Source organism: Coregonus lavaretus (genome assembly GCF_964263955.1).
Source record: "Coregonus lavaretus genome assembly, contig: HAP1_SCAFFOLD_3285, whole genome shotgun sequence".
Classification (NCBI taxonomy): Eukaryota; Metazoa; Chordata; class Actinopteri; order Salmoniformes; family Salmonidae; genus Coregonus; species Coregonus lavaretus.
In genome coordinates, this window is record NW_028161055.1 from 40,001 (window position 1) to 65,421 (window position 25,421).

Below are 25,421 nucleotides of genomic sequence, written 5' to 3' on the forward strand. Positions count from 1 at the left end.
AGATACTATCAGGCTGTGGTACTATCAGATACTATCAGGCTGTGGTACTATCAGATACTATCAGGCTGTGGTACTATCAGATACTATCAGGCTGTGGTACTATCAGATACTATCAGGCTGTGGTACTACCAGATACTATCAGGCTGTGGTACTACCAGATACTATCAGGCTGTGGTACTATCAGATACTATCAGGCTGTGGTACTACCATATACTATAAGGCTGTGGTACTACCAGATACTATCAGGCTGTGGTACTATCAGATACTATCAGGCTGTGGTACTATCAGATACTATCAGGCTGTGGTACTACATTTACATTTACATTTACGTCATTTAGCAGACGCTCTTATCCAGAGCGACTTACAGTTGGTGAATACATATTTTATTTTATTTTTTATACTGGCCCCCCGTGGGAATCGAACCCACAACCCTGGCATTGCAAATGCCATGCTCTATCAACTGAGCTACATCCCTGCCGGCCATTCCCTCCCCTACCCTGGACGACGCTGGGCCAATTGTGCGCCGCCCATGAGTCTCCCGGTCGCGGCCGGCTGCGACAGAGCCTGGATTCGAACCAGGATCTCTAGTGGCACAGTTAGCACTGCGATGCAGTGCCTTAGACCACTGCGCCACTCAGGAGTACTGCAGGAGCGGCAAAGAACAGCAAAGGTATCAGATACTATCAGATACTATCAGGCTGTGGTACTACCAGATACTATCAGGGTGTGGTACTATCAGATACTATCAGGCCGTGGTACTACCAGATACTATCAAGCTGTGGTACTATCAGATACTATCAGGCTGTGGTACTATCAGATACTATCAGGCTGTGGTACTATCAGATACTATCAGGCTGTGGTACTATCAGATACTATCAGGCTGTGGTACTACCAGATACTATCAGGCTGTGGTACTATCAGATACTATCAGGCTGTGGTACTATCAGATACTATCAGGCTGTGGTACTATCAGATACTATCAGGCTGTGGTACTACCAGATACTATCAGGCTGTGGTACTATCAGATACTATCAGGCTGTGGAACTACCAGATACTATCAGGCTGTGGTACTACCAGATACTATCAGGCTTTGGTACTATCAGATACTATCAGGCTGTGGTACTATCAGATACTATCAGGCTGTGGTACTATCAGATACTATCAGGCTGTGGTACTACCATATACTATCAGGCTGTGGTACTATCATATACTATCAGGCTGTGGTACTACCAGATACTATCAGACTGTGGTACTACCAGATACTATCAGGCTGTGGTACTACCATATACTATCAGGCTGTGGTACTACCAGATACTATCAGGCTGTGGTACTACCAGATACTATCAGGCTGTGGTACTATCAGATACTATCAGGCTGTGGTACTACCAGATACTATCAGGCTGTGGTACTATCAGATACTATCAGGCTGTGGTACTATCAGATACTATCAGGCTGTGGTACTATCAGATACTATCAGGCTGTGGTACTATCAGATACTATCAGGCTGTGGTACTACCAGATACTATCAGGCTGTGGTACTATCAGATACTATCAGGCTGTGGTACTATCAGATACTATCAGGCTGTGGTACTATCAGATACTATCAGGCTTTGGTACTACCAGATACTATCAGGCTGTGGTACTATCAGATACTATCAGGCTGTGGTACTATCAGATACTATCAGGCTGTGGTACTATCAGATACTATCAGGTTTTGGTACTACCAGATACTATCAGGCTGTGGTACTATCAGATACTATCAGGCTGTGGTACTATCAGATACTATCAGGCTTTGGTACTACCAGCTACTATCAGGCTGTGGTACTACCAGATACTATCAGGCTGTGGTACTATCAGATACTATCAGGCTGTGGTACTACCAGATACTATCAGGCTGTGGTACTACCAGATACTATCAGGGTGTGGTACTACCAGATACTATCAGGATGTGGTACTATCAGATACTATCAGGCTGTGGTACTACCAGATACTATCAGGCTGTGGTACTACCAGATACTATCAGGCTGTGGTACTACCAGATACTATCAGGCTGTGGTACTATCAGATACTATCAGGCTGTGGTACTATCAGATACTATCAGGCTGTGGTACTACCAGATACTATCAGGCTGTGGTACTACCAGATACTATCAGGCTGTGGTACTATCAGATACTATCAGGCTGTGGTACTACCAGATACTATAAGGCTGTGGTACTACCAGATACTATCAGGCTGTGGTACTATCAGATACTATCAGGCTGTGGTACTATCAGATACTATCAGGCTGTGGTACTACCAGATACTATCAGGGTGTGGTACTATCAGATACTATCAGGCCGTGGTACTACCAGATACTATCAAGCTGTGGTACTATCAGATACTATCAGGCTGTGGTACTATCAGATACTATCAGGCTGTGGTACTATCAGATACTATCAGGCTGTGGTACTATCAGATACTATCAGGCTGTGGTACTACCAGATACTATCAGGCTGTGGTACTATCAGATACTATCAGGCTGTGGTACTATCAGATACTATCAGGCTGTGGTACTATCAGATACTATCAGGCTGTGGTACTACCAGATACTATCAGGCTGTGGTACTATCAGATACTATCAGGCTGTGGAACTACCAGATACTATCAGGCTGTGGTACTACCAGATACTATCAGGCTTTGGTACTATCAGATACTATCAGGCTGTGGTACTATCAGATAATATCAGGCTGTGGTACTATCAGATACTATCAGGCTGTGGTACTACCATATACTATCAGGCTGTGGTACTATCAGATACTATCAGGCTGTGGTACTACCAGATACTATCAGACTGTGGTACTACCAGATACTATCAGGCTGTGGTACTACCAGATACTATCAGGCTGTGGTACTACCAGATACTATCAGGCTGTGGTACTACCATATACTATCAGGCTGTGGTACTATCAGATACTATCAGGCTGTGGTACTACCAGATACTATCAGGCTGTGGTACTATCAGATACTATCAGGCTGTGGTACTATCAGATACTATCAGGCTGTGGTACTACCATATACTATCAGGCTGTGGTACTATCAGATACTATCAGGCTGTGGTACTACCAGATACTATCAGGCTGTGGTACTACCAGATACTATCAGGCTGTGGTACTACCAGATACTATCAGGCTGTGGAACTACCAGATACTATCAGGCTGTGGTACTATCAGATACTATCAGGCTGTGGTACTACCAGATACTACCAGGCTGTGGTACTATCAGATACTATCAGGCTGTGGTACTACCAGATACTATCAGGCTGTGGTACTACCATATACTATCAGGCTGTGGTACTACCAGATACTATCAGGCTGTGGTACTATCAGATATTATCAGGCTGTGGTACTATCAGATACTATCAGGCTTTGGTACTATCAGATCATCTCAGGCTGTGGTACTATCAGATACTATCAGGTTGTGGTACTACCATATACTATCAGGCTGTGGTACTACCAGATACTATCAGGCTGTGGTACTACCAGATACTATCAGGCTGTGGTACTATCAGATACTATCAGGCTGTGGTACTATCAGATACTATCAGGCTGTGGTACTATCAGATACTATCAGGCTGTGGTACTATCAGATACTATCAGGCTGTGGTACTATCAGATACTATCAGGCTTTGGTACTACCAGATACTATCAGGCTGTGGTACTATCAGATACTATCAGGCTTTGGTACTACCAGATACTATCAGGCTGTGGTACTATCAGATACTATCAGGCTGTGGTACTATCAGATACTATCAGGCTGTGGTACTACCAGATACTATCAGGCTGTGGTACTACCAGATACTATCAGGCTGTGGTACTATCAGATACTATCAGGCTGTGGTACTATCAGATACTATCAGGCTGTGGTACTACCAGATACTATCAGGGTGTGGTACTATCAGATACTATCAGGCCGTGGTACTACCAGATACTATCAAGCTGTGGTACTATCAGATACTATCAGGCTGTGGTACTATCAGATACTATCAGGCTGTGGTACTATCAGATACTATCAGGCTGTGGTACTATCAGATACTATCAGGCTGTGGTACTACCAGATACTATCAGGCTGTGGTACTATCAGATACTATCAGGCTGTGGTACTATCAGATACTATCAGGCTGTGGTACTATCAGATACTATCAGGCTGTGGTACTACCAGATACTATCAGGCTGTGGTACTATCAGATACTATCAGGCTGTGGAACTACCAGATACTATCAGGCTGTGGTACTACCAGATACTATCAGGCTTTGGTACTATCAGATACTATCAGGCTGTGGTACTATCAGATACTATCAGGCTGTGGTACTATCAGATACTATCAGGCTGTGGTACTACCATATACTATCAGGCTGTGGTACTATCAGATACTATCAGGCTGTGGTACTACCAGATACTATCAGACTGTGGTACTACCAGATACTATCAGGCTGTGGTACTACCAGATACTATCAGGCTGTGGTACTACCAGATACTTTCAGGCTGTGGAACTACCAGATACTATCAGGCTGTGGTACTACCAGATACTATCAGGCTGTGGTACTACCAGATACTATCAGGCTGTGGTACTATCAGATACTATCAGGCTGTGGTACTACCAGATACTATCAGGCTGTGGTACTACCATATACTATCAGGCTGTGGTACTACCAGATACTATCAGGCTGTGGTACTATCAGATATTATCAGGCTGTGGTACTATCAGATACTATCAGGCTTTGGTACTATCAGATCATCTCAGGCTGTGGTACTATCAGATACTATCAGGTTGTGGTACTACCATATACTATCAGGCTGTGGTACTACCAGATACTATCAGGCTGTGGTACTACCAGATACTATCAGGCTGTGGTACTATCAGATACTATCAGGCTGTGGTACTATCAGATACTATCAGGCTGTGGTACTATCAGATACTATCAGGCTGTGGTACTATCAGATACTATCAGGCTGTGGTACTATCAGATACTATCAGGCTTTGGTACTACCAGATACTATCAGGCTGTGGTACTATCAGATACTATCAGGCTTTGGTACTACCAGATACTATCAGGCTGTGGTACTATCAGATACTATCAGGCTGTGGTACTATCAGATACTATCAGGCTGTGGTACTACCAGATACTATCAGGCTGTGGTACTACCAGATACTATCAGGCTGTGGTACTATCAGATACTATCAGGCTGTGGTACTATCAGATACTATCAGGCTGTGGTACTACCAGATACTATCAGGGTGTGGTACTATCAGATACTATCAGGCCGTGGTACTACCAGATACTATCAAGCTGTGGTACTATCAGATACTATCAGGCTGTGGTACTATCAGATACTATCAGGCTGTGGTACTATCAGATACTATCAGGCTGTGGTACTATCAGATACTATCAGGCTGTGGTACTACCAGATACTATCAGGCTGTGGTACTATCAGATACTATCAGGCTGTGGTACTATCAGATACTATCAGGCTGTGGTACTATCAGATACTATCAGGCTGTGGTACTACCAGATACTATCAGGCTGTGGTACTATCAGATACTATCAGGCTGTGGAACTACCAGATACTATCAGGCTGTGGTACTACCAGATACTATCAGGCTTTGGTACTATCAGATACTATCAGGCTGTGGTACTATCAGATACTATCAGGCTGTGGTACTATCAGATACTATCAGGCTGTGGTACTACCATATACTATCAGGCTGTGGTACTATCAGATACTATCAGGCTGTGGTACTACCAGATACTATCAGACTGTGGTACTACCAGATACTATCAGGCTGTGGTACTACCAGATACTATCAGGCTGTGGTACTACCAGATACTTTCAGGCTGTGGAACTACCAGATACTATCAGGCTGTGGTACTACCAGATACTATCAGGCTGTGGTACTACCAGATACTATCAGGCTGTGGAACTACCAGATACTCTCAGGCTGTGGTACTACCAGATACTATCAGGCTGTGGAACTACCAGATACTATCAGGCTGTGGTACTACCAGATACTATCAGGCTGTGGTACTATCAGATACTATCAGGCTGTGGTACTATCAGATACTATCAGGCTGTGGTACTATCAGATACTATCAGGCTGTGGAACTACCAGATACTATCAGGCTGTGGTACTACCAGATACTATCAGGCTGTGGTACTACCAGATACTATCAGGGTGTGGTACTACCAGATACTATCAGGGTGTGGTACTACCAGATACTATCAGGCTGTGGTACTATCAGATACTATCAGGCTGTGGTACTATCAGATACTATCAGGCTGTGGTACTACCAGATACTATCAGACTGTGGTACTACCAGATACTATCAGGCTGTGGTACTACCAGATACTATCAGGCTGTGGTACTACCAGATACTATCAGGCTGTGGTACTACCATATACTATCAGGCTGTGGTACTATCAGATACTATCAGGATGTGGTACTACCAGATACTATCAGGCTGTGGTACTATCAGATACTATCAGGCTGTGGTACTATCAGATACTATCAGGCTGTGGTACTACCATATACTATCAGGCTGTGGTACTATCAGATACTATCAGGCTGTGGTACTACCAGATACTATCAGGCTGTGGTACTACCAGATACTATCAGGCTGTGGTACTACCAGATACTATCAGGCTGTGGAACTACCAGATACTATCAGGCTGTGGTACTATCAGATACTATCAGGCTGTGGTACTACCAGATACTATCAGGCTGTGGTACTATCAGATACTATCAGGCTGTGGTACTACCAGATACTATCAGGCTGTGGTACTACCATATACTATCAGGCTGTGGTACTACCAGATACTATCAGGCTGTGGTACTATCAGATATTATCAGGCTGTGGTACTATCAGATACTATCAGGCTTTGGTACTATCAGATCATCTCAGGCTGTGGTACTATCAGATACTATCAGGTTGTGGTACTACCATATACTATCAGGCTGTGGTACTACCAGATACTATCAGGCTGTGGTACTACCAGATACTATCAGGCTGTGGTACTATCAGATACTATCAGGCTGTGGTACTATCAGATACTATCAGGCTGTGGTACTATCAGATACTATCAGGCTGTGGTACTATCAGATACTATCAGGCTGTGGTACTATCAGATACTATCAGGCTTTGGTACTACCAGATACTATCAGGCTGTGGTACTATCAGATACTATCAGGCTTTGGTACTACCAGATACTATCAGGCTGTGGTACTATCAGATACTATCAGGCTGTGGTACTATCAGATACTATCAGGCTGTGGTACTACCAGATACTATCAGGCTGTGGTACTACCAGATACTATCAGGCTGTGGTACTATCAGATACTATCAGGCTGTGGTACTATCAGATACTATCAGGCTGTGGTACTACCAGATACTATCAGGGTGTGGTACTATCAGATACTATCAGGCCGTGGTACTACCAGATACTATCAAGCTGTGGTACTATCAGATACTATCAGGCTGTGGTACTATCAGATACTATCAGGCTGTGGTACTATCAGATACTATCAGGCTGTGGTACTATCAGATACTATCAGGCTGTGGTACTACCAGATACTATCAGGCTGTGGTACTATCAGATACTATCAGGCTGTGGTATTATCAGATACTATCAGGCTGTGGTACTATCAGATACTATCAGGCTGTGGTACTACCAGATACTATCAGGCTGTGGTACTATCAGATACTATCAGGCTGTGGAACTACCAGATACTATCAGGCTGTGGTACTACCAGATACTATCAGGCTTTGGTACTATCAGATACTATCAGGCTGTGGTACTATCAGATACTATCAGGCTGTGGTACTATCAGATACTATCAGGCTGTGGTACTACCATATACTATCAGGCTGTGGTACTATCAGATACTATCAGGCTGTGGTACTACCAGATACTATCAGACTGTGGTACTACCAGATACTATCAGGCTGTGGTACTACCAGATACTATCAGGCTGTGGTACTACCAGATACTTTCAGGCTGTGGAACTACCAGATACTATCAGGCTGTGGTACTACCAGATACTATCAGGCTGTGGTACTACCAGATACTATCAGGCTGTGGAACTACCAGATACTCTCAGGCTGTGGTACTACCAGATACTATCAGGCTGTGGAACTACCAGATACTATCAGGCTGTGGTACTACCAGATACTATCAGGCTGTGGTACTATCAGATACTATCAGGCTGTGGTACTATCAGATACTATCAGGCTGTGGTACTATCAGATACTCTCAGGCTGTGGAACTACCAGATACTATCAGGCTGTGGTACTACCAGATACTATCAGGCTGTGGTACTACCAGATACTATCAGGGTGTGGTACTACCAGATACTATCAGGGTGTGGTACTACCAGATACTATCAGGCTGTGGTACTATCAGATACTATCAGGCTGTGGTACTATCAGATACTATCAGGCTGTGGTACTACCAGATACTATCAAGGTGCGGTACTATCAGATACTATCAGGGTGTGGTACTATCAGATACTATCAGGGTGTGGTACTACCAGATACTATCAGGCTGTGGTACTACCAGATACTATCAGGCTGTGGTACTATCAGATACTATCAGGCTGTGGTACTACCAGATACTATCAGGGTGTGGTACTATCAGATACTATCAGGGTGTGGTACTATCAGATACTATCAGGGTTTGGTACTACCAGATACTATCAGGCTGTGGTACTATCAGATACTATCAGGCTGTGGTACTATCAGATACTATCAGGCTGTGGTACTACCAGATACTATCAGGCTGTGGTACTATCAGATACTATCAGGCTGTGGTACTACCAGATACTATCAGGCTGTGGTACTATCAGATACTATCAGGCTGTGGTACTACCAGATACTATCAGGCTGTGGTATTACCAGATACTATCAGGCTGTGGTACTACCAGATACTATCAGGCTGTGGTACTATCAGATACTATCAGGCTGTGGTACTACCAGCTACTATCAGGCTGTGGTACTATCAGATACTATCAGGCTGTGGTACTACCAGATACTATCAGGCTGTGGTACTACCAGATACTATCAGGCTGTGGTACTACCATATACTATCAGGCTGTGGTACTATCAGATACTATCAGGCTGTGGTACTACCAGATACTATCAGGCTGTGGTACTACCAGATACTATCAGGCTGTGGTACTACCAGATACTATCAGGCTGTGGAACTACCAGATACTATCAGGCTGTGGTACTATCAGATACTATCAGGCTGTGGTACTACCAGATACTATCAGGCTGTGGTACTATCAGATACTATCAGGCTGTGGTACTACCAGATACTATCAGGCTGTGGTACTACCATATACTATCAGGCTGTGGTACTACCAGATACTATCAGGCTGTGGTACTATCAGATATTATCAGGCTGTGGTACTATCAGATACTATCAGGCTTTGGTACTATCAGATCATCTCAGGCTGTGGTACTATCAGATACTATCAGGTTGTGGTACTACCATATACTATCAGGCTGTGGTACTACCAGATACTATCAGGCTGTGGTACTACCAGATACTATCAGGCTGTGGTACTATCAGATACTATCAGGCTGTGGTACTATCAGATACTATCAGGCTGTGGTACTATCAGATACTATCAGGCTGTGGTACTATCAGATACTATCAGGCTGTGGTACTATCAGATACTATCAGGCTTTGGTACTACCAGATACTATCAGGCTGTGGTACTATCAGATACTATCAGGCTTTGGTACTACCAGATACTATCAGGCTGTGGTACTATCAGATACTATCAGGCTGTGGTACTATCAGATACTATCAGGCTGTGGTACTACCAGATACTATCAGGCTGTGGTACTACCAGATACTATCAGGCTGTGGTACTATCAGATACTATCAGGCTGTGGTACTATCAGATACTATCAGGCTGTGGTACTACCAGATACTATCAGGGTGTGGTACTATCAGATACTATCAGGCCGTGGTACTACCAGATACTATCAAGCTGTGGTACTATCAGATACTATCAGGCTGTGGTACTATCAGATACTATCAGGCTGTGGTACTATCAGATACTATCAGGCTGTGGTACTATCAGATACTATCAGGCTGTGGTACTACCAGATACTATCAGGCTGTGGTACTATCAGATACTATCAGGCTGTGGTACTATCAGAAACTATCAGGCTGTGGTACTATCAGATACTATCAGGCTGTGGTACTACCAGATACTATCAGGCTGTGGTACTATCAGATACTATCAGGCTGTGGAACTACCAGATACTATCAGGCTGTGGTACTACCAGATACTATCAGGCTTTGGTACTATCAGATACTATCAGGCTGTGGTACTATCAGATACTATCAGGCTGTGGTACTATCAGATACTATCAGGCTGTGGTACTACCATATACTATCAGGCTGTGGTACTATCAGATACTATCAGGCTGTGGTACTACCAGATACTATCAGACTGTGGTACTACCAGATACTATCAGGCTGTGGTACTACCAGATACTATCAGGCTGTGGTACTACCAGATACTATCAGGCTGTGGTACTATCAGATACTATCAGGCTGTGGTACTACCAGATACTATAAGGCTGTGGTACTACCAGATACTATCAGGCTGTGGTACTATCAGATACTATCAGGCTGTGGTACTATCAGATACTATCAGGCTGTGGTACTATCAGATACTATCAGGCTGTGGTACTATCAGATACTATCAGGCTGTGGTACTACCAGATACTATCAGGGTGTGGTACTATCAGATACTATCAGGCCGTGGTACTACCAGATACTATCAAGCTGTGGTACTATCAGATACTATCAGGCTGTGGTACTATCAGATACTATCAGGCTGTGGTACTACCAGATACTATCAAGGTGCGGTACTATCAGATACTATCAGGGTGTGGTACTATCAGATACTATCAGGGTGTGGTACTACCAGATACTATCAGGCTGTGGTACTACCAGATACTATCAGGCTGTGGTACTATCAGATACTATCAGGCTGTGGTACTACCAGATACTATCAGGGTGTGGTACTATCAGATACTATCAGGGTGTGGTACTATCAGATACTATCAGGGTTTGGTACTACCAGATACTATCAGGCTGTGGTACTATCAGATACTATCAGGCTGTGGTACTATCAGATACTATCAGGCTGTGGTACTACCAGATACTATCAGGCTGTGGTACTATCAGATACTATCAGGCTGTGGTACTACCAGATACTATCAGGCTGTGGTACTATCAGATACTATCAGGCTGTGGTACTATCAGATACTATCAGGCTGTGGTACTACCAGCTACTATCAGGCTGTGGTACTATCAGATACTATCAGGCTGTGGTACTACCAGATACTATCAGGCTGTGGTACTACCAGATACTATCAGGCTGTGGTACTACCATATACTATCAGGCTGTGGTACTATCAGATACTATCAGGCTGTGGTACTACCAGATACTATCAGGCTGTGGTACTACCAGATACTATCAGGCTGTGGTACTACCAGATACTATCAGGCTGTGGAACTACCAGATACTATCAGGCTGTGGTACTATCAGATACTATCAGGCTGTGGTACTACCAGATACTATCAGGCTGTGGTACTATCAGATACTATCAGGCTGTGGTACTACCAGATACTATCAGGCTGTGGTACTACCATATACTATCAGGCTGTGGTACTACCAGATACTATCAGGCTGTGGTACTATCAGATATTATCAGGCTGTGGTACTATCAGATACTATCAGGCTTTGGTACTATCAGATCATCTCAGGCTGTGGTACTATCAGATACTATCAGGTTGTGGTACTACCATATACTATCAGGCTGTGGTACTACCAGATACTATCAGGCTGTGGTACTACCAGATACTATCAGGCTGTGGTACTATCAGATACTATCAGGCTGTGGTACTATCAGATACTATCAGGCTGTGGTACTATCAGATACTATCAGGCTGTGGTACTATCAGATACTATCAGGCTGTGGTACTATCAGATACTATCAGGCTTTGGTACTACCAGATACTATCAGGCTGTGGTACTATCAGATACTATCAGGCTTTGGTACTACCAGATACTATCAGGCTGTGGTACTATCAGATACTATCAGGCTGTGGTACTATCAGATACTATCAGGCTGTGGTACTACCAGATACTATCAGGCTGTGGTACTACCAGATACTATCAGGCTGTGGTACTATCAGATACTATCAGGCTGTGGTACTATCAGATACTATCAGGCTGTGGTACTACCAGATACTATCAGGGTGTGGTACTATCAGATACTATCAGGCCGTGGTACTACCAGATACTATCAAGCTGTGGTACTATCAGATACTATCAGGCTGTGGTACTATCAGATACTATCAGGCTGTGGTACTATCAGATACTATCAGGCTGTGGTACTATCAGATACTATCAGGCTGTGGTACTACCAGATACTATCAGGCTGTGGTACTATCAGATACTATCAGGCTGTGGTACTATCAGATACTATCAGGCTGTGGTACTATCAGATACTATCAGGCTGTGGTACTACCAGATACTATCAGGCTGTGGTACTATCAGATACTATCAGGCTGTGGAACTACCAGATACTATCAGGCTGTGGTACTACCAGATACTATCAGGCTTTGGTACTATCAGATACTATCAGGCTGTGGTACTATCAGATACTATCAGGCTGTGGTACTATCAGATACTATCAGGCTGTGGTACTACCATATACTATCAGGCTGTGGTACTATCAGATACTATCAGGCTGTGGTACTACCAGATACTATCAGACTGTGGTACTACCAGATACTATCAGGCTGTGGTACTACCAGATACTATCAGGCTGTGGTACTACCAGATACTATCAGGCTGTGGTACTATCAGATACTATCAGGCTGTGGTACTACCAGATACTATAAGGCTGTGGTACTATCAGATACTATCAGGCTGTGGTACTATCAGATACTATCAGGCTGTGGTACTATCAGATACTATCAGGCTGTGGTACTATCAGATACTATCAGGCTGTGGTACTACCAGATACTATCAGGGTGTGGTACTATCAGATACTATCAGGCCGTGGTACTACCAGATACTATCAAGCTGTGGTACTATCAGATACTATCAGGCTGTGGTACTATCAGATACTATCAGGCTGTGGTACTATCATATACTATCAGGCTGTGGTACTATCAGATACTATCAGGCTGTGGTACTACCAGATACTATCAGGCTGTGGTACTATCAGATACTATCAGGCTGTGGTACTATCAGATACTATCAGGCTGTGGTACTATCAGATACTATCAGGCTGTGGTACTACCAGATACTATCAGGCTGTGGTACTACCAGATACTATCAGGCTGTGGTACTACCATATACTATCAGGCTGTGGTACTATCAGATACTATCAGGCTGTGGTACTACCAGATACTATCAGGCTGTGGTACTACCAGATACTATCAGGCTGTGGTACTACCAGATACTATCAGGCTGTGGAACTACCAGATACTATCAGGCTGTGGTACTATCAGATACTATCAGGCTGTGGTACTACCAGATACTATCAGGCTGTGGTACTACCAGATACTATCAGGCTGTGGAACTACCAGATACTATCAGGCTGTGGTACTATCAGATACTATCAGGCTGTGGTACTACCAGATACTATCAGGCTGTGGTACTATCAGATACTATCAGGCTGTGGTACTACCAGATACTATCAGGCTGTGGTACTACCATATACTATCAGGCTGTGGTACTACCAGATACTATCAGGCTGTGGTACTATCAGATATTATCAGGCTGTGGTACTATCAGATACTATCAGGCTTTGGTACTATCAGATCATCTCAGGCTGTGGTACTATCAGATACTATCAGGTTGTGGTACTACCATATACTATCAGGCTGTGGTACTACCAGATACTATCAGGCTGTGGTACTACCATATACTATCAGGCTGTGGTACTATCAGATACTATCAGGCTGTGGTACTATCAGATACTATCAGGCTGTGGTACTATCAGATACTATCAGGCTGTGGTACTATCAGATACTATCAGGCTGTGGTACTATCAGATACTATCAGGCTTTGGTACTACCAGATACTATCAGGCTGTGGTACTATCAGATACTATCAGGCTTTGGTACTACCAGATACTATCAGGCTGTGGTACTATCAGATACTATCAGGCTGTGGTACTATCAGATACTATCAGGCTGTGGTACTACCAGATACTATCAGGCTGTGGTACTACCAGATACTATCAGGCTGTGGTACTATCAGATACTATCAGGCTGTGGTACTATCAGATACTATCAGGCTGTGGTACTACCAGATACTATCAGGGTGTGGTACTATCAGATACTATCAGGCCGTGGTACTACCAGATACTATCAAGCTGTGGTACTATCAGATACTATCAGGCTGTGGTACTATCAGATACTATCAGGCTGTGGTACTATCAGATACTATCAGGCTGTGGTACTATCAGATACTATCAGGCTGTGGTACTACCAGATACTATCAGGCTGTGGTACTATCAGATACTATCAGGCTGTGGTACTATCAGATACTATCAGGCTGTGGTACTATCAGATACTATCAGGCTGTGGTACTACCAGATACTATCAGGCTGTGGTACTATCAGATACTATCAGGCTGTGGAACTACCAGATACTATCAGGCTGTGGTACTACCAGATACTATCAGGCTTTGGTACTATCAGATACTATCAGGCTGTGGTACTATCAGATACTATCAGGCTGTGGTACTATCAGATACTATCAGGCTGTGGTACTACCATATACTATCAGGCTGTGGTACTATCAGATACTATCAGGCTGTGGTACTACCAGATACTATCAGACTGTGGTACTACCAGATACTATCAGGCTGTGGTACTACCAGATACTATCAGGCTGTGGTACTACCAGATACTATCAGGCTGTGGAACTACCAGATACTATCAGGCTGTGGTACTACCAGATACTATCAGGCTGTGGTACTACCAGATACTATCAGGCTGTGGAACTACCAGATACTCTCAGGCTGTGGTACTACCAGATACTATCAGGCTGTGGAACTACCAGATACTATCAGGCTGTGGTACTACCAGATACTATCAGGCTGTGGTACTATCAGATACTATCAGGCTGTGGTACTATCAGATACTATCAGGCTGTGGTACTATCAGATACTATCAGGCTGTGGAACTACCAGATACTATCAGGCTGTGGTACTACCAGATACTATCAGGCTGTGGTACTACCAGATACTATCAGGGTGTGGTACTACCAGATACTATCAGGGTGTGGTACTACCAGATACTATCAGGCTGTGGTACTATCAGATACTATCAGGCTGTGGTACTATCAGATACTATCAGGCTGTGGTACTACCAGATACTATCAAGGTGCGGTACTATCAGATACTATCAGGGTGTGGTACTATCAGATACTATCAGGGTGTGGTACTACCAGATACTATCAGGCTGTGGTACTACCAGATACTATCAGGCTGTGGTACTATCAGATACTATCAGGCTGTGGTACTACCAGATACTATCAGGGTGTGGTACTATCAGATACTATCAGGGTGTGGTACTATCAGATACTATCAGGGTTTGGTACTACCAGATACTATCAGGCTGTGGTACTATCAGATACTATCAGGCTGTGGTACTATCAGATACTATCAGGCTGTGCTACTACCAGATACTATCAAGGTGCGGTACTATCAGATACTATCAGGGTGTGGTACTATCAGATACTATCAGGGTGTGGTACTACCAGATACTATCAGGCTGTGGTACTACCAGATACTATCAGGCTGTGGTACTATCAGATACTATCAGGCTGTGGTACTACCAGATACTATCAGGGTGTGGTACTATCAGATACTATCAGGGTGTGGTACTATCAGATACTATCAGGGTTTGGTACTACCAGATACTATCAGGCTGTGGTACTATCAGATACTATCAGGCTGTGGTACTATCAGATACTATCAGGCTGTGGTACTACCAGATACTATCAGGCTGTGGTACTATCAGATACTATCAGGCTGTGGTACTACCAGATACTATCAGGCTGTGGTACTATCAGATACTATCAGGCTGTGGTACTACCAGATACTATCAGGCTGTGGTATTACCAGATACTATCAGGCTGTGGTACTACCAGATACTATCAGGCTGTGGTACAATCAGATACTATCAGGCTGTGGTACTACCAGCTACTATCAGGCTGTGGTACTATCAGATACTATCAGGCTGTGGTACTACCAGATACTATCAGGCTGTGGTACTACCAGATACTATCAGCTCACGGAGACATGTGTTGTCTCTCAAATGGCACCCTAATCCCTATGTGGTGCACTACTTTTGAACAGAAAGTAGTGCACAAAAGTAGTGCACTTCATAGGGAATAGGGTGCCATTTTTGGATGCAACCAGGGTATCAGATCTCTCTCCCTCACTGCAGGTGGAAGGTCCTGTAGCACTGAGAAGACTTTACAGGAGTCTGATGACAGTGATCCATACCCATGATGCTGTTCAACATGAACAGAACAGTCAAACCATATAAATAGAATGCCCAGAATAGCATTCCCCATTCAAGTCAATGATTCCAAAATAGCAGAATTAGGACTATCCCCACTAATGATCAAAACCCAGAAAAGAGCTGTTAAATTCCACGACCACCTATTTATTTATTTTATTTTATTTAACCTTTATTTAACCAGGTAAGCAGGTTGAGAACAAGTTCTCATTTACAACTGCGACCTTGCCAAGATAAAGCAAAGCAGTGCGATAAAAACAACAACACAGAGTTACATATGGGGTAAAACAAAACATAAAGTCAAAAATACAACATAAAATATATATACAGTGTGTGCAAATGTAGTAAGTTATGGAGGTAAGCAAATAAATAGGCCATAGTGCAAAATAATTACAATTTAGTATTAACACTGGAGTGATAGATGTGCAAGAGATGATGTGCAAATAGAGATACTGGGGTGCAAATGAGCAAAATAAATAACAATGTAAATAACAATATGGGGATGAGATAGTTGGGTGGGCTAATTTCAGATGGGCTGTGTACAGGTGCAGTGATCGGTAAGCTGCTCTGACAACTGATGCTTAAAGTTAGTGAGGGAGATAAGAGTCTCCAGCTTCAGAGATTTTTGCAGTTCGTTCCAGTCATTGGCAGCAGAGAACTGGAAGGAATGGCGGCCAAAGGAGGTGTTGGCTTTGGGGATGACCAGTGAGATATACCTGCTGGAGCGCATACTACAGGTGGGTGTTGCTATGGTGACCAATGAGCTAAGATAAGGTGGGGATTTGCCTAGAAGTGATTTATAGATGACCTGGAGCCAGTGGGTTTGGCGACGAATATGTAGTGAGGGCCAGCCAACAAGAGCGTACAGGTCACAATGGTGGGTAGTATATGGGGCTTTCTTGACAAAACGGATGGCACTGTGATAGACTACATCCAATTTGCTGAGTAGAGTGTTGGAGGCTCTTTTGTAAATGACATCGCCGAAGTCAAGGATTGGTAGGATAGTCAGTTTTACGAGGGCATGTTTGGCAGCATGAGTGAAGGAGTCTTTGTTGCAAAATAGGAAGCCGATTCTAGATTTAACTTTGGATTGGAGATGCTTAATGTGAGTCTGGAAGGAGAGTTTACAGTCTAACCAGACACCTAGGTATTTGTAGTTGTCCACATACTCTAGGTCAGACCCGCCGAGAGTAGTGATTCTAGTCGGGTGGGCGGGTGCAAGCAGCGTTTGGTTGAACAGCATGCATTTAGTTTTACTAGTGTTTAAGAGCAGTTTGAGGCTACGGAAGGAGTGTTGTATGGCATTGAAGCACGTTTGGAGGTTTGTTAACACAGTGTCCAATGAAGGGCCAGATGTATACAAAATGGTGTCGTCCGCATAGAGGTGGATCCGAGCGTCACCAGTAGCAAGAACAACATCATTGATATACAAAGAGAATAGAGTCGGCCCGAGAATTGAACCCTGTGGCACCCCCATAGCGACTGCCAGAGGTCCAGACAACAGGCCCTCCGATTTGACACATTGAACTCTATCTGAGAAGTAGTTGGTGAACCAGGCGAGGCAGTCATTTGAGAAACCTAAAGGAAAGCGATGCCCAAACCTTCCATCAGAAAGCCATCACCTACAGAGAGATGAACCTGGAGAAGAGTCCCCTCAGCCAGCTGGTCCTGGGGCTCTGTTCACAAACACGAACAGACCCCACAGAGCCCCAGGACAGCAACACAATTAGACCCAACCAAATTATGAGAAAACAAAAAGAGAATTACTTGACACACTGGAAAGAATCAACCAAAAAACAGAGCAAATTGGAATGCTAACTTGTACCAAACAGAGAGTACACAGTGGCAGAATAGCTGACCATTGTGGCTGACCCAAAACTAAGAACAGCCTTCACCATCTAAAGACTCAGTGAGTTTAGCCTTGCTATTGAGAGATGATTAATAAGGACCATCCAGACGCTGCACTTGATGAATTTATGAAATGTCTTCTTCCAATTATTGATGAACACGCACCTGTTAGGAAACTGGCTGTTAGAACTGTTAAGGCTCCATGGATTGATGAGGAATTGAAAAACTGTATAGTTGAAAGCGATGGGGCTAATAAGTCTGTCTGGTACTACAGTACTCTAGGTTTAACTGACCTGTCCTTGCCCGTCTCCCTCTTGAAGAGTTCGTCAAACTGCAGCATCTTCTGCCAGGAGATGATGTAGACCTTTAGTTTGGGCAGCACCTGGTTCATCAACCTCAGGTTATTGTAGACCAGACCCTTCCCGTCTCTCCGCATGTAACTACTGGGCCCCCAGAAGATAAACACTGTGTCCTGGAGGGTAGAGAATGTTATGCTACATGTAACTACTGATAAACACTGTGTCCTGGAGGGTAGAGAATGTTATGCTACATGTAACTACTGATAAACACTGTGTCCTGGAGGGTAGAGAATGTTATGCTACATGTAACTACTGATAAACACTGTGTCCTGGAGGGTAGAGAATGTTATGCTACATGTAACTACTGATAAAACACTGTGTCCTGGAGGTAACAGAGTTGAATTGAATACAATTTTTATTTTGGGTTACAAGTAAAACATTGATACATTGATAAGATTGAAACAGAAGGGATAACACATGAAAGCGTTCATGAAAACACATAATATCACATACAGTGGGGAGAACAAGTATTTGATACACTGCCGATTTTGCAGGTTTTCCTACTTACAAAGCATGTAGAGGTCTGTAATTTTTATCATAGGTACACTTCAACAGTGAGAGACGGAATCTAAAACAAAAATCCAGAAAATCACACTGTATGATTTTTAAGTAATTATTTTGCATTTTATTGCATGACATCAGTATTTGATACATCAGAAAAGCAGAACTTAATATTTGGTACAGAAACCTTTGTTTGCAATTACAGAGATCATACGTTTCCTGTAGGTCTTGACCAGGTTTACACACACTGCAGCAGGGATTTTGGCCCACTCCTCCATACAGACCTTCTCCAGATCTTTCAGGTTTCGGGGCTGTCGCTGGGCAATACAAACTTTCAGCTCCCTCCAAAGATTTTCTATTGGGTTCAGGTCTTGAGACCTGGAAGACCCAGCCACGACCCATCTTCAATGCTCTTACTGAGGGAAGGGGGTTGTTGGCCAAGATCTTGCGATACATGGCCCCATCCATCCTCCCCTCAATACGGTGCAGTTGTCCTGTCCCCTTAGCAGAAAAGCATCCCCAAAGAATGATGTTTCCACCTCCATGCTTCACGGCTGGGATGGTGTTCTTGGGGTTGTACTCATCCTTATTCTTCCTCCAAACACGGCGAGTGGAGTTTAGACCAAAAAACTATATTTTTGTCTCATTAGACCACATGACCTTCTCCCATTCCTCCTCTGGATCATCCAGATGGTCATTGGCAAACTTCAGACGGGCCTGGACATGCACTGGCTTGAGCAGGGGGACCTTGCGTGCGCTGCAGGATTTTAATCCATGACGGCGTAGTGTGTTACTAATGGTTTTCTTTGAGACTGTGGTCCCAGCTCTCTTCAGGTCATTGACCAGGTCCTGCCGTGTAGTTCTGGGCTGATCCCTCACCTTCCTCATGATCATTGATGCCCCACGAGGTGAGATCTTGCATGGAGCCCCAGACCGAAGGTGATTGACTGTCATCTTGAACTTCTTCCATTTTCTAATAATTGCGCCAACAGTTGTTGCCTTCTCACCAAGCTGCTTGCCTATTGTCCTGTAGCCCATCCCAGCCTTGTGCTCTCTGGTCTTGGCCATTGTGGAGAGGTTGGAGTCTGTTTGATTGAGTGTGTGGACAGGTGTCTTTTATACAGGTAACGAGTACAAACAGGTGCAGTTAATACAGATAATGAGTGGAGAACAGGAGGGCTTCTTAAAGAAAAACTAACAGGTCTGTGAGAGCCGGAATTCTTACTGGTTGGTAGGTGATCAAATACTTATGTCATGCAATAAAATGCAAATTAATTACTTAAAAATCATACAATGTGATTTTCTGGATTTCTGTTTTAGATTCTGTCTCTCACAGTTGAAGTGTACCTATGATAAAAATTACAGACCTCTACATGCTTTTTAAGTAGGAAAAGCTGCAAAATCGGCAGTGTATCAAATACTTGTTCTCCCCACTGTATATTATAACAATCTACTAACTATCTAGCCCTTTGTAGCTCAGTTGGTAGAGCATGGCACTTGCAAAGCCAGAATTGTGGGTTCGTTTCCCGCTGGGGGCCACCTATACTAAAATGTATACACTCATTACTGTATTTTTATTTCATTTTTTTAAGCGTCTGCTAGATGGCATACAGTATATTTTAAATCTTATAACATGTAGCGTCTAACCTGGGACGCGTTGAGCAGTTCATGACGGCTCCGTAGGACCCTCTGCATGCTGGAGTGAGCGATGACGCGTAGCGAGGTGCGGCGTCCAACATCTCGACCGTAGCCCCGCAGTGTGGGGGCGTCGTTCATACGGATCACACATTCCGCCCGGTCGATCTCCTCGCCGTGACCACCACCCATTAGGTGACCGGAGCTGGTCACCAACGCACAGCTACGGCAGTGCATTTTCAGAGGCTAGAGGAGGAGATTGTGTTATTTTAGTAGACGGTGTAGGAAGGGGGAGAGGAGGAGTGATGCTATGGCAGTGCATCTTAATATAATAATAATGATAATAATAAATATCTTCAGAGGCTGGAGGAGGGAGAGGAAGAGGACAAGATGAAGAGGTAGAGAAGGTGAGGATGGAGATAGAGAAAGAGAGATATGCAGTACTATATCAGAAGTGTCTTATCGTGATCGAATAAATGTTCCACAAACAATACTTGTATATCACGTTCATAGCTAGCTTGATTTGGAGATATCTGTTCTGAAGACTCCACATTTCTCTGTAGTACATGTGTTAGGCCCTGCGATAGACTAGTGTCCTGTCCAGGGGGGTGTACTGTACATCAAGCTGTCTCACTACAGAAACAGGAGATAGACTAGTGTCCTGTCCAGGGGGTGTACTGTACATCAAGCTGTCTCACTACAGAAACAGGAGATAGACTAGTGTCCTGTCCAGGGGGTGTACTGGTACATCAAGCTGTCTCACTACAGAAACAGGAGATAGACTAGTGTCCTGTCCAGGGGGTGTACTGGTACATCAAGCTGTCTCACTACAGAAACAGGAGATAGACTAGTGTCCTGTCCAGGGGGTGTACTGTACATCAAGCTGCCTCAAGCAACAGAAACAGGAGATAGACTCCTGCTCTCTCACTACAGAAACAGGATATAGACTAGTGTCCTGTCCAGGGGGTGTACTGTACATCAAGCTGCCTCACTACAGAAACAGGAGATGGACTAGTGTCCTGTCCAGGGGGTGTACTGTACATCAAGCTGCCTCACTACAGAAACAGGAGATAGACTAGTGTCCTGTCCAGGGGGTGTACTGTACATCAAGCTGTCTCACTACAGAAACAGGAGATGGACTAGTGTCCTGTCCAGGGGGTGTACTTGTACATCAAGCTGTCTCACTACAGAAACAGGAGATAGACTAGTGTCCTGTCCAGGGGGTGTACTGGTACATCAAGCTGTCTCACTACAGAAACAGGAGATGGACTAGTGTCCTGTCCAGGGGGTGTACTTGTACATCAAGCTGCCTCAAGCAACAGAAACAGGAGATAGACTCCTGCTCCTATGAGCCGTTCTGACTTGCACAAGGCTCATGCAAGGCTACTTACAAGCAGGGGTGCCATGCACCCCAAAAATCTGAGGGGGCACAAAAGCACGTGAGGCTGGCTGGTGGGGGGGGTCTGTCCAAAAAGAAAGTCAAATCATTGCAGCGAGTTCTGAGAGAACAAGTCGAAGCCTTTGAAACCGAATGTGTGTTTCTTTCTGTATATGTCTGATAACATGATAACAACTCAAATAGTCCCAACGTATTGTACTAATGTCCGTAAATTGGAGAATTTAGTATTTTTCAAAAACCTGAAACAGCTTTTTTCCAGCTATAATCATTACACTTAATTCTATGTCAAAAATATGTATATTTCTCTGCATATCTAATCATACCTCCTGAGCTATCTGTATTCTCCTGACCGGTGGTTCTGCATAGCTGCTAAAATCTGGGTAAAAGATTGAAAGGAACGTGAGTCTTATTCAGTACATTTAGTTATTGCTTGCTTTTCTAAAGTCTACCAACCTGGCCAGCAGACATGCCAGCTGAGATAGTTAAGACAAGCTAGCTACTCTATCTTGATTGACAGCCTGAAATGGCTTGGTATCTAGTTATGATGATGGGAGATTGGGAACCTATCTGGGCTAAAGCCAACTTCATAAAATTGCTAGTAGTAAGTAGCTAAAAAGGACAATAACCTAAAACACAAATCTACACTGGAGTTGCTTACCAAGGAGCCAGTGAATGTAAATCTACTTGAATATCTACACTACCGCTCAAAAGTTTGGGGTCACTTAGAAATGTCCTTGTTTACAGTGAAGAGGCGACTCCGGGATGCTGACCTTCTAGGCAGAGTTGCAAAGAAAAAGCCATATCTCAGACTGGCCAATAAAAATTAAAGATTAAGATGGGCAGTCTGAGATATGGCTTTTTCTTTGCAACTCTGCCTAGAAGGTCAGCATCCCGGACTCGCCTCTTCACTGTTGACGTTGAGACTGGTGTTTTGCGGGTACTATTTAATGAAGCTGCCTGTTGAGGACCTATTGAGGACCTATTGGCTTTTTAGCTTTTTATTTGAAATTCAGTTTAGTTTCAGTTCGTTTTCAGATTTAATTTACTAGTTTTGATTTAGTTTCCGTTTTATAAAAACATTTACATTTAGTTTCAGTTGTAGTGTTAGGGACAGAACGTAGCATAAGCTTAGTGTTTTTTGGGATGTTACTTCATGCCACTGTTTAAAATTATAAATCAATCTTAGGCCACAGACATTACAATGCCTGGATAGGTATTTTATGTATCAGCTAACCACATCATATGTTTTAACAATCTGTCAGTCGATGACACAGTTGATAACATGGTACACCACCATTGGTTGATGCATGCAACGTCCGAGCAGGGGATCGCAACCATTGTCCGCTTATTTTCCCTAGAGGGGAAATGTTTTGCTCTGAGGCACCCCCTCTGCGGGGCGGGGGCAATAAGCAGACCAGAGTGGACCCGCCTCGATCAGAATTTATTTTGGGAGTGTCTCGTTTTTCTCTACTGTCTCTGCCTCAGATTTCTTCCCTGTTGTTAGCGATAGCAAAGATGATCTATTACATTGACAAGATGTTCAAGTAACCGCTCTAACAATGAAAATACGTCCCCAAAGATGGAAGGCAGGCGAGAGGAGATGAGATCAGGAGGGACCATTCTAGCCAATGAGAGGGCAGATACGCATGTGAAGAACAGGCACAATTAAGTAAGGTAGCTTAGTGGTGAAGAGCGTTGTGCCAGTAACCGAAAGGTCGCTGGTTCTAATCCCCGAGCCGACTAGGTGAAAAATCTGTCGATGTGCCCTTGAGTAAGGCACTTAACCCTAATTGCTCCTGTAAGTCGCTCTGGATAAGAGCGTCTGCTAAATGAATAAAATGTAAAATGTAAGTAGTTTTTCCCAAATGTGCCGAATGCCACGTTTATCCACTTATGTCAGTATATCTGTAAGAACCTAAACATTACTCTTTTTTGATCAAATAAGCCTTACGTAATTTGACACTCTCTCATAGAACTCCATACAAAAAGGTCTGCTTATTTTACGGGGACAGATTTTGGGCAGAGGTAATCCTCTCGCTTTGCCTCTTTTTTCTCTGGTGATAGCAAGTGATAGTGATGCACAAGCTAGGCCTGTTTGAAACATCGCCATCTACTGGCAGCATTTACCCGCCAAAATCAAAAGCTTGAAAACCCCATTACAAAAAAGATTGAAAACCCATTGGATTTTTGATAAATACATTTAAACAAAAACTGAACATAATTTGATGTTAATTTTATTTTAGTTCATTTTTGCAGTCAAAGATAATAGTTTCAGTATAATTTTTGTTTTAGTTTACTAAATAGTTTTCTAATTTAATTTTTTACTTTAGATTTAGTTTGCTATACTAACCTTGAGAGCAACCATGTGATCACCTTGTACTTTAATTAATGACTGCAAGCTAAGGCAATGCGTCTGACTGTTGTACAGTCAATGTGTCAATCATTTAATTGTATCTGTCCCTATGTAATAAAATAAAATTAAAAAAACAACAACATGTTTTCACTTTTATAAACATGCATTTATATTGATTTAATTGTTTGTGAATTGCACTAATCCAGTCGATTTTAGTTTAGTTGCAGATGTAAAGCCCATTCCCATTCCCAGCCCCTCCCCTGGTGAAGTGTGGAGGTCTAGGTCAGGTTAGGGTTACTGTCATGATGAAGTGTGAGGTCTACAGTAATCTCTCTCTCTCTCTCTCTCTCTCTCTCTCTCTCTCTCTCTCTCTCTCTCTCTCTCTCTCTGTCTCTCGGTCTCTCTCTCTGTCTCTCTCTTTCTCTCTCTCTCTCTCTCTCTCTCTCTCTCTCTCTCTCTCTGTCTCTCGGTCTCTCTCTCTCTCTCTCTCTCTCTCTCTCTCTCTCTCTCTCTCTCTCTCTCTCTCTCTCTCTCTCTCTCTGTCTCTCGGTCTCTCTCTCTCTCTCTCTGTCTCTCGGTCTCTCTCTCTCTCTCTCTCTCTCTCTCTTTCTCTCTCTCTCTCTCTCTCTCCCCTCTCTCTCTCTCTCTCTCTCTCTCTCTCTCTCTCTCTCTCTCTCTCTCTCTCTCTCTCTCTCTCTCTCTCTCTCTCTCTCCTCT

The 25,421-nt window shown here is 43.6% G+C and overlaps 1 protein-coding gene across 1 annotated transcript in view; it reads right to left on the reverse strand.

Moving 5' to 3' along the window:
- Window positions 1–21,189, reverse strand: part of LOC311121143 (alpha-N-acetylgalactosaminide alpha-2,6-sialyltransferase 5-like) — a gene marked incomplete at both ends in the record, with an annotated part of 50,609 nt that extends 29,420 nt beyond the window's left edge. Inside the window, 2 exons of the mRNA XM_084195667.1 lie at window positions 18,751–18,929; window positions 20,965–21,189. Of these exons, the coding sequence (XP_084051793.1) occupies window positions 18,751–18,929; window positions 20,965–21,189 (404 nt within the window). The remainder of the gene's footprint in view (window positions 1–18,750; window positions 18,930–20,964) is intronic.
- Window positions 21,190–25,421: the final 4,232 nt, after the last annotated feature.